The sequence below is a fragment of the Drosophila subpulchrella genome, chromosome X (assembly GCF_014743375.2).
Source record: "Drosophila subpulchrella strain 33 F10 #4 breed RU33 chromosome X, RU_Dsub_v1.1 Primary Assembly, whole genome shotgun sequence".
Taxonomy (NCBI): Eukaryota; Metazoa; Arthropoda; class Insecta; order Diptera; family Drosophilidae; genus Drosophila; species Drosophila subpulchrella.
This window is the reverse complement of record NC_050613.1, coordinates 7,302,895-7,313,569: the sequence shown is the minus strand read 5'-3', so window position 1 is coordinate 7,313,569 and position 10,675 is coordinate 7,302,895. Positions and strand designations below refer to the sequence as shown.

At 38.2% G+C, this 10,675-nt stretch overlaps 2 protein-coding genes across 3 annotated transcripts; one reads left to right on the top strand and one right to left on the bottom strand.

Annotated features, from left to right (window-relative positions):
* The first annotated feature begins 1,038 nt into the window (after positions 1–1,038).
* Positions 1,039–3,152, top strand: LOC119557202 (Meckel syndrome type 1 protein homolog). Its single transcript, XM_037869857.1, has one exon. The coding sequence runs from the start codon at positions 1,077–1,079 to the stop codon at positions 3,150–3,152; it is 2,076 nt and encodes a 691-aa protein (XP_037725785.1). The 5' UTR covers positions 1,039–1,076.
* A 1,281-nt stretch (positions 3,153–4,433) lies between these two features.
* LOC119556925 (cuticle protein AMP1B) lies at positions 4,434–8,136 on the bottom strand. 2 transcript variants are annotated; one of them, XM_037869412.1, is made up of 4 exons: positions 8,002–8,136; positions 6,459–6,673; positions 5,696–5,875; positions 4,434–5,071 (listed from the first exon to the last, which is right to left on the bottom strand). In XM_037869412.1, the coding sequence occupies exons 2-4, from the start codon at positions 6,515–6,517 to the stop codon at positions 4,831–4,833; spliced, it is 480 nt and encodes a 159-aa protein (XP_037725340.1). In that variant the 5' UTR covers positions 6,518–6,673; positions 8,002–8,136; the 3' UTR covers positions 4,434–4,830. The 2 variants fall into 2 exon arrangements, with proteins under 2 accessions (XP_037725340.1, XP_037725339.1); XM_037869411.1 differs by lacking the exon at positions 8,002–8,136 and adding an exon at positions 7,321–7,432.
* Between the last annotated feature and the right edge of the window lie 2,539 nt (positions 8,137–10,675).

The following is a 10,675-nucleotide window of genomic DNA, read 5'->3' as shown; positions in this document are numbered from 1 at the left end:
TGGCGCCAGCGACCTGCCTATCGAAAATACCAATGCGGAGTTGGTATTTTCCAGGGATGATGACTCGATGTCTTTCCAGCTGAATTAATATAATTTATATAAACGTTTATTTTGCTCACGTTTAATATATTAAAACAAGATATCATCTCAAAACTCCAACTTTATAGATAAAGAAAATACATATCTTTCAGCATTCTAATTTTAAGAAATACTTATATTAATCTCATAGGAGCAAAGAATTGATGACGAAATTAAGGTACAGAATTTATATCCGTTAACAAATTTAAATAAACTTAAAATCAATTCTTTTATTTATTTTAATAATGGAAAGAAACCAATACCTAATAGACTTATCTCGGCTTAACTACGGATTACATACTGCATTTTAAGTAGCACATTTTTCATGGAGGTAAAAATTAAATAAGTATTGAAATGTTATGAATACAATAAGCTTAACGTAACTCTTTTATTTAATAAAAAATATTTTTATGAATATTTGAAAGGCACAATAAAGATAAGAAAACCAATACTTTACAGACTTTAATCAGTTTTAACTACGGATTTCATAGTGTACTTTGAGTCGCACAATTTTAAAGGAGGTGATATAAAATTTAATAATCAAAGAAATTTTATAAATAAAATAATAAGAAAATAGATTTTGAGATTTTATAAGTATTTCTTAAATTTGAATTAATGTTGCAAAGAAAAGCTTAAGCCCATTTTTAATTTCTTTTTAATTATATTTTCTACTAACTTACAAGAAAAATTAAAAAAATTTTAAAAAATTTCATTAGATATACAAAATAGTTTTTGTTTTTAATATTTCTTTAAGCCACGTTAGTATGGTAAGAGCAATGTTGTCACAAAATATTTTGGCTATTTCCAAGCTAAGTTTTTCCCAACGATAGTGGTCAGTGGTCCCTTGACTATTGCCACGAAAACTATCGATAGTATTTGGTATTTTACCGACTGGTTGCCTTGTCAACGGTATTTCAAAAATGCAAAACAAAACAAAGGCCAAACAAAGAAGGCCTCGTATCTAGAAATAATAAATTAAGGAAGATTAAGAGCAAATCATGCAGCAAGGAACGGACATAAAGCGCACAGGAGTCTATCGCGTGAGTGGCAACATCGGGGACTTGCAGCTGGAACTGAAGCTCCGCCACATAAGCGAATGGCTGCCGGTTCCAAAATTCGAGTACGTGGGAGCTCAGTCCGCCAACGAGCATGGTGACCATTATCCCGAATCGGAGGAGAGCTTCTGGCAGGATTGCCTGATTCACGTGCCCCAGGGCGATGAGTCGTATAGTGGAATTCACCGGTTGGGCTACTACTGCAGTTACTATAATGTGGGCATCGGTTATACCGGACATGCCAGCAATATAGTGAGGCGACGAAGGAGTCCCTTAGCCCAGGAGAGGCAGGAGGAGGGGGAGGAGGATGAGGATGAGGAGGAGGAGCAGCGAGTGGAGGCCATAGAGTATGTGGAGTCCCAGAGCAATCCCTCGTGGAGCATCGGGGGAAGCGACAGCAATCGCCCCTCCGGCGGAGACCTCTTCTACGAGAGGAACAGGGAGCTCTGCAATGGCGCCATTGCCACAATACGCATATCCTGGCAGCAAAAGCTCTTTAGCCAGCGGGAACTGGAACGCTACATAGTCGATCCCGGAAGCTGTGCCTCAAAACTCCAGCGGCGCTATCACAATTGGGCCCTGGAAACCCTCGAACTGCAGCAGCGATATCTTAGAAAACTGGAGAAACGGCAGGAAGAGGACGAGGACGAAGATCCGGATGCGGAACCCATTAGAGTACGTCGTAACATAAGGAGATCCAGGCGCAGGCAGAAAAACTGCACTGATCTAGTGCCCTTTGGGGCCAATGGTCTGTCCTCGGCCAATATGTCAGATGTTTCGATGGTCGATGATCCCAACTTTGCGGCCCGAACTTGTCTCATACACACCCTAGTGGATGGCGATGCCGAGGACGTCCTGCCCACCGAAGCTGGTGAACTGCATCGCAAGGGCTACCAGCTGATGTACATCTATGCCGATCTGCAGGAGGACACCCTGCTGATCAGCATACGATACGATCCGGAACAGGGTCTGCTGTATGTGTACCCCGATTTCAGCATCTGTGCCAAGGATCTGGACCATGTGGTGCAGATCGAGCGCGAGAACGACTGTCGGCAGTTGTATGCCTATGGTTTCGAGAATGCCACACCCTTGGTGGCATTTGATGACGGCAATTTGATGGGGGAGGAGGAGGAGACTGAGGATGGGGAATCCCAGGAGGATCTGCCCGAAGATGCCTCTGCCCTGGAGATCCTGGACTACTACCATCGAAGGCGGGCAGAGGCCAGCGAGAGGCGAACTCTTCTGCAATTCGAAATGCCGCCCAAGAGGACGAAGCGGGTGTCCCTGCTGCTGGAACTTAAGGAGGCCCAGTACTTCGAAAATCCCAACATCCATGTGAGATACTATCTCAAACCGCCGGCTAATACCATCTATGAGGCTGTTTCTGGTGAGGATCCCCTGCAGGGGGCCACGGCCACATGTCGGAATGCCGGCGACTGGCGGATCGCCCATTTGGGCCACTGCTGGCAGGTGACCATCCTCTGCGAGGAGCAACATCAGCCCGGCGAGCTGCTGCATCTCTACTTTGAGGTGATCAGCATCGACAGCTGGCAGAGGGAGCGCTGCGAGGGCTATGCCCACTATGCCATTTCGCTGACCTCCGCCCTGCCCGCGGACTCCGTTCGGATGCAGTGCGTCCGACCGCTGGGAAATTGGCTGGATGCCCTCAATCGCTATTTCATAGGCGGCCGTAAGCTTTTCGACTTCGAGACCTATTTCGATGTGCACCAGCAGCCCGAACTGCATTCTCGCATGGATTTAAACCCCAAGAGGGCCATGGTCACCACGGGATCCCTGCTGCTCCGGCTGCAGAAGCTCCAGCAGCGGCAGATGGACACCACTAGCCAGCTGCATTTCCAGCTGGACCTCGGTAATGACAGCAACGCTAGCGACAGCGATGAGGAGGAGGCCAAGTCCAGTTCGAAGACGGAATCATCTAGAGCCACCACCTTGGACGAGGTGATGTCCGCCTTCGTGGAGGCCAGGGAGCGGATCGAGTTGCTGCTGGGAGCCAGTTGAGGAACACTGTGCCTCATTATCATCTGCATACTTCCAGGCTGAGTTTGCAGCCCTGCTCTTGTATATTAAAACAAATTAGGTATACAATAAACTTCTACATGAGAAGTCCCTTAAATATATTACTGTAGTAAGTGTCTTATAGTTTGTTTAAAACTAATGTTTCGCTCTTTTGGAGGCATTACAATTCCGAGTTTATTTATAACATATTGCAATGTTTGTTGTTCTTAGCAATATTTTTGTTTAACAGTAAAATTTGTAGAAAGAATATATTTTTTCCCCTTATCGTACATAACACCAGTTTGCAAAACAAATTCATCAGAATTTTCAAAGAAGTCAGTTTCGTCTAGTTTATCTAATTAGGAAAAGGGCACTTTTCTTTTTTTTTATATATGTTATATTGTTACTCCAAATTCTGATGAACTGATGTTGGTAACCAATGACTCATTTAACAATTAATACAACACTAATTAACTTTTTTCCATTCATACATACATTAATTGTATTTATATTTCATTGTTGAACATTAAAACTTAAAGTGTATTTACCAAATTTTTTTTTTAAGATATTAAGATAAAGATATTAGTTTAAATGAATCCGTATACTATACAAAATTGTTTAAATGGTCAAAAAATGGTCAATACCCACTTAAATAAGTTGTGATCTATTTGATCTTGCTAGAAAATACCCAACAAATTATATTATACATTGATATTATAAGATTGACCAATTAAGAAACTGAAACTTGACGCATTTTCCTTAGCAAGCCTTCCGCGAACTTCTAAAAACATTGATTATAAGATATTTCTATGCATTTGCCCAACTAATTATTATAAATAAACGATTCTTAAACCCCAATAAGCACACATAATATACACATGTCTGCTATTTCAATGAATTTTATTCTTACAATTTAATGTATGGGTATAATATTTATACGCAGCCAGATGAGTTCAAACTTTATTGCATGCTTTCAGGCATTCATTTTTAAAACAACCTTTATAACGCTCTGCTTTATAAATTTCAATATTACGACAGTATACAAAATGTGTATCTTAAATTAATTCGATAAAACCATTCACTCACGTCGCAAAATAATTAAAATTGCAATACTATATCGATAGACCCGAAGCCATAATAAAAAATACAATTCTTGAGCTACTTCATTTCCCTATTGAATTCTATATTTTATTAGAAGTCCAGGCAGCTTCTGAACCATTCTAAACCCCCGATTAAATCTCTCGTTAGCATATTCCCAATTAAAACCAATTAAGACATTGATCGTTAGTTTAGCCATTTTATTTACTACTAATATCACTCAGTGTATATACATAGATTCGTTTGTGTCATTTGTCGGGATTTTGTGTGTGTGTGTGTTGTTTGTTTTTTGTGTGTGTGTGCGTGTGTGTTTGTGTGTGTGGGCCTAGATATATAACATATATCAGTTAATATAGGTATAATATCATATAAAATTGTGCTCCGTGTATAACACTAAAAAATGATAAAAAAAAATTTCGCTAGCTCTGTGAATTTTGCCTTTTTTACTCTTCATTTGCCTGTTGGAGTTGCACTTAAAAAACTAAATACTTGCAGCTGGGGAAAAACGGGGATCGGGATTTGGGGGTATTTTGGGTACTTTTTGTTTCTCCTGGGGACGGGGTATACCTATATCTCGGCCACCTTATGCCGTGGGCAGATACAGACGGGACGGCGTCGACAGTTGCACCTGGGGGGGCTGGTAGTCGTAGCCGTGGCCATAGGGAGACGTGTAGCTGTAGTCGTCGCCGCTCTGGCCACTGCCCCTCAGAGGTCCTTGCTCGGAGTCCAGGTGCTGCTGCAGGAACTGGAAGCGGTTCTTGTTGCCCAGCAGGCTGCTGGGGTCCACGGTCTGGCGCTGGGCGGCAGTTCCCAAGGGCTGGGGCCTACATAAGAAAGGGAAAATATTATAGTATTATATATATATCCTATTTATTTTATGATTTATTTGTAAATCATTAAAAATATTTTCTTATATTCCTAATCCTTTTCATCCTATTTTCTTTATTCCTGTCAATTGGAAAATATTACTCAAGGCTGGGGCCTGTTTTTGAAAAATACTTTTTCGTATAAAAGTATGATATGGTTGTTATAATATAATCGCTTTAATACCTATCAATTAAAAAGTATTACTCAATAACCAAAGGCTGATAAAATATTATAATAAGTTGTTCTTTGAAATGATTAAAAATGTTTTTTTTTATTATATGTTTACAAAAATGTATAATTAGTACTTCCCTTTAATCGGAATAGACCAGTCAATTTACATATACATATAATATATGTTTTTAATATCAGAAAGGATTTTTTTATTATTATTATTATTATTACGATTTTTTTTTATCTTACTAAAATATCTAAGGTCCTTTAAATTTTTTAAATAAAATATTATCCATTTATTATAAAGTACTATTTTATTTTTCTGGGATTATACAATGCTCTTTTAAATAGATTATCAAATCCTTTTAAGGCATTTTTAATTTCATTTATTTTGGGTATGGGTTACTCACTCGGGAATGTCGAGATCCAGCTCGGTGATGGGATGGTAGCCGAACTCATCGGCGGTGTACCGGGTCTTGTACCGCTTGCCATCGGCGCCGGTGAACGAGTAGGAACCGCTGACCACGAAGGTCTTGTCGTCCTTCAGCTTGCCCACGCTGCTTACTTGGATGCCGTTCTGGGTCTTCAGTCTGCAAAAAACGATTTGAAATTTAGAAACCATTTGGAAAATATTATAAAATAATAAAATTGTTAATTCCTGATTTTTTGAAACAATTTCTTAAGTATATATATCTAAAATTAAAATAAAATGATGCAAATAAAATTTATAAAAAGAAGGTTATATATCTTTGTATCTAACAAAACCTAGTATTTAAGGATAGAAAAATAAATTATAAGGATGTTGGGGTGATATTGAAAAAATATTTAAATTGTTGTTTTTAACAAATACTAAAAGGAGAAGGTTAAAAAAAAATATAATATAAGATATAAGATAAGAGATATATATGTATAATATAAGATATTACACCTGTGATGTATTTAAAAACTGTTTTGCGCTATATGTACTTTAAGATAGGTTGTTAAAATAAGGTTTGTGATAAAAAATAAAGGCAGTTGAAACTAAAATATAAATTTAAGTATATATATGCTCTGAAAAAGTACGATATTTCAGAAATAGTCATCATAATTATACTCAATAAATATTATTTCTCTTAATCTGTTCTCCCCCCATCCTTGAGCTACTTTCTCGATAAATCCTCCAAATATACTCACTCCAGCTTGAACTTCTTGCCGGAATTGTAGTTCTGCAGGGTCTCGGTCTTGGCCTTCATGACGTCGCCGCTGAAGTGGACCGCCGGCTTGTCGTCATCGATGTCCTCGGGCAGGGTGTAGACGTCACTGGGGTTGTACTTGAAGAGGTCCAGGTTGCGATCTGTCAGGTGCTTGACATCGGCGGCCGCCAGAGCAGCGAGGCCCAAAAGGATCAGCTGAAAGAAAGAGTTTCCGGTTAGTACTCCTCGCTCGACAACACCATCATTCAGATCTGTGGATCACAGGCGTTCTCTCGACGCTTCAATTTCGATTGATTCGGATTCGGATTCGTATTTTGCATTTCCCATTAGCGGGCAATTAATCAAAGTCGCGCGCGTTTCGCTGGCATTTCTGACCGCACAGCGTCGCTTTGTCTCGCGAGTCTCTTAATGTTTTTAATATTTTCTTTTTTTATTTTTTCTCAATATTTGCCGTGATTTATTTGATTTGGTTTCGGGCCGAGGCACTAATCATAATGGGTTCCAACCGTTTCGATATTTGTCATTCGTCTGCTTTGACGTTGCTGAGCTGTGCGATCGCTCAAGGTGATCCGAGCATTTTGGTTACGGACTTTTCCTTTAAGACTGGGTCAATACTTTTATCTTTCCTTTTATTTTTACTTTTTTCCGAAATTAAAAATATTAAGCAACTCCATATAATTTCAAAATCATATTTAAAGTCATTTCTGTGGCTTGAAAATCTTCACACTTTTTAAGGACATTTTTTTGCGCGCACTTTCACTTGATCCTTTTTGTTGCTTCGGACACCACAAAAAAAATGTTTCAAATTTTTTTTTTGACATTCAGTACTTTTAGACACTTACAAAACTCTTCATTTTTGTGTGTTTGTGTGGCGAAAAAAAATTCGAAACGAGGACTCTATTCCTTTCTTGTTTTTGTTGGAGCGGCTCGGTCAGTTCCGATGCTCACAGATTCTAGCAAATAAATACAAACGATGCGACTTCTTGTTTCCTTATATATGGTATTATCTGCGACGCCGGCAGCGACGTCGGCAGAAATAGGAACCGGACAACGAACTGAGCCTCTGCCGGCGTCGCAGTCGCTTAGAATCGAAAAAAAATCGAAAAAAGCCAAAGTTTGTCAACGTTAAGATGGGCCAACAGAAAAAAAGTTGAAAAAAAATATGAGGGAGGGGATTAGCCCAAAAAAAGGGGGGGCTAACCCACAAGCCATCATTCATCTGCGAATCGATGGGCAGTTCCCTTGGCTCAGTCTCCAGCCCCCAAGAAGATGTAACATTTTTTTTTGGGTCTTCTGGACAATTCTTCTATCTTTTCGGTTGCTGACGGAGACTGATCGCAGATCGCAGCATAGAAATCTGGTTTTCGGGGCAGCAAAATTAGAAAACCGCCATCATCAAATTAGCATACACGTTTAATGATGATTCTCGCTCCCTCTGTGTGTGTGTGTGTGCATGTGCGTAAATTTAAATCTGCGTTAATTTTTTATAAAGCATGGAATATATATAAAAAATATATACTAACGATAAAATATGCGCCGATTCACGATTAACGATTTCGGGCGACCAGTTTGCTGAGCGGACACCCGAGTTCCAAGTTCCGAAAGTACTGTGCTGAATGGAACTGGCAAATCTTCAAACCGATTCTTCTTCAACCCCACAGACGATGGACGATTCTTCTCGACTGATAAGACGACCCATTCTCATGCCTGGGTTTCATATGCTAATGCATCAGATCTGAACGTTTAGCCTTCGCTTAATTAGTCGTTCCGTTTTCGGTCTTATCAAAATTTATCAAAAACGATTCTTCTGGCGGTCCAGTGTCTCTCGTGGGGACTTGGGGCCCCGAAAATGGCATTTAGCCATTTAACCCTTACAGGGTCATGCAGGTTTTTCGCTTTCGGTAGCTTTTCAGCGTTTTGTATTTCCCTCATTTGCATAGTTATTGATTACACTAATGGCTCTATTTAACTTTATATTGTTTCCTTAAAAAGATCTTGAGATTACTTGGAAACTTCAATTGTGTTTTTATTCTATACTTGATACTTTTTTTGTTCTTGAAGAGCTGGCAAAATCATATTTGACCTTGGCTTTTATATTCCTACTACTTATTATTCATATTTCAATAGATCACCTCATTAAATATTTAATATCCGATTTAAACTTATTTATGAACTAGTTCTTGATTAATTAACGGTTTTTTTCTGCCCATTTTAAAGATCTAGAGTTAAAAAGTTTATCAAATCATGATATACGACAATAAAAAGCAGGCATTTTGAACTGATTTATAAATATAACGACTTAAAGTCAAGGCACGCTGAAAAAATAAAAAAATTTAAAAACTAATTTAATCTTTTACAAACCAAGTACAATATTTGTTTTAAGATATTTCAATTATTTTGTTTCGACTTTAAAGTATTTAGCCTGACAGTTTTTTGAACGCATATGTTTTTTTGATTGTGCAATCTTATTTTATACAGATCGTTTAGCATTTCAAGAAACTTTAGATAGTAAATTAGTGCTTCCACTTTTTATGATATGACCTTTAAGCGATTCTAGAATATATACCAACTTCAAGATCCGAATCTATGCAAAAATCATATGGATAAGAAAAAGTGGTGAGTTTATGGCTGTCAATCAAACTATATTTTCCCATCGAGGAGATAAGATTGAAATCAAACCGGACCGGACACGCAGCTCTAATGATAATCGCTAATGGTGCCTCTAATTTAAGTTTTACGCTTAATAACTTAAGCGAATGCCGCACGGCATTCATTTTTCATCGCTCCGCCGATGAAGAAGAGTCTCTTTTTTGGCTTGATTCTTCTTCTGGTTGCCGGCCGATCTTCTTGGCCTAATGAAAACGTTTTGGCCATTTCAGCGACTTGTCAGATGCGTGATGGCTGTCCGCTAGTTGGTTAGTTCGCCTTGGAAAATAACACGGTGGTGTTTTGGTGATTGGTGTGTCTTTGATATCAAATCGCATTTTTTATGCATACTTGCACACGCCCCGGAGTTTTGTGTTCGATTTTAAGCCGATCTTGATGTCTCACTTGAAGTAGGTCCAAACGAGTTCTCAAAAGTCCGGCCGAAAGGGAGTGGATCGCACTTGGAGACGGAGATGGCTAACCAATCGATCTGAATCATCATCACCTCTTCATCACCCCATTAATTGTCATCGCCTTTATTCCAAGTAAAAGCCTGCAGCTGCCGTATTAATTACCATTCGTTAAACTCGAATTTTGTGGATCTACGGCTTTACATTCGCCATTTGCATATATGCGAAAAGAAAAGAAAGTGTTTCATTTGCCCGTGTTTTTGTCTCTAATTTTTATTGCGCTCTTTCGCCCGTGTCTGCCCGTGATTTCTTTGGCAAATTAACAGATCGAACAACTTGTTACGCAGCCCCCAGTTCCCTCGTTTCGCTGGTCGCTTTGAATTTTGCCGATCTTCGGTATCATTACCCATTCTCTGGGGTATTTCGACTTTTGAGGGGTTCTGGGAAAAAGAAACTAAGTTTTCAAGCTAAATTCATTGATATGTGGAGATTTATTAAGCCCTTAATGGTTGAATTCTTAGGACAATAAAACTAAAAAAAAAAAAAAAAAATAAGTGATTTCTTTTTCGGTAATAATCCAAACAATAAATCAAATATTATTTTAAATTCGTATATTAATCGCTAACATTTTTCAAAATAGATAAACATAAAAATATTCTATAGAATTTTATATTTCTTATTAATATCCAACATCATTTAATAAACTTATTTATATATTACATACTATTTATTATTATTCATTTATTTTTTAAAGAGTATAGCAATGATTACAAATCTAAAACATTATTATGGAATTGTAGTGATAGCTACGATCCCTTCTACATCCTATAAAATATTTATATATATTCCATAGCAAAATATTTATTTAAATGTGATACTAATTTTTTATTTCCTATTTTGGATGAGGAAATACTTCGAGATCCTACATAAGTATATAAGTATTCCACCGAATCGTAGAGTATTTAAATCTTCTATGTAACTTCAACCCCCCATGTTTCTGTTTATTTTTTCCATGCTTGGCAGCAACAATAAAGAAAGAGCTGAAAAAAGAATATAAAATAAATAAATAAATTAGCAATTATAAGGAGACAGAAACGAGATTTCCAAGAAACCAAAACATTTAGTTCTATTCTGTTCGATT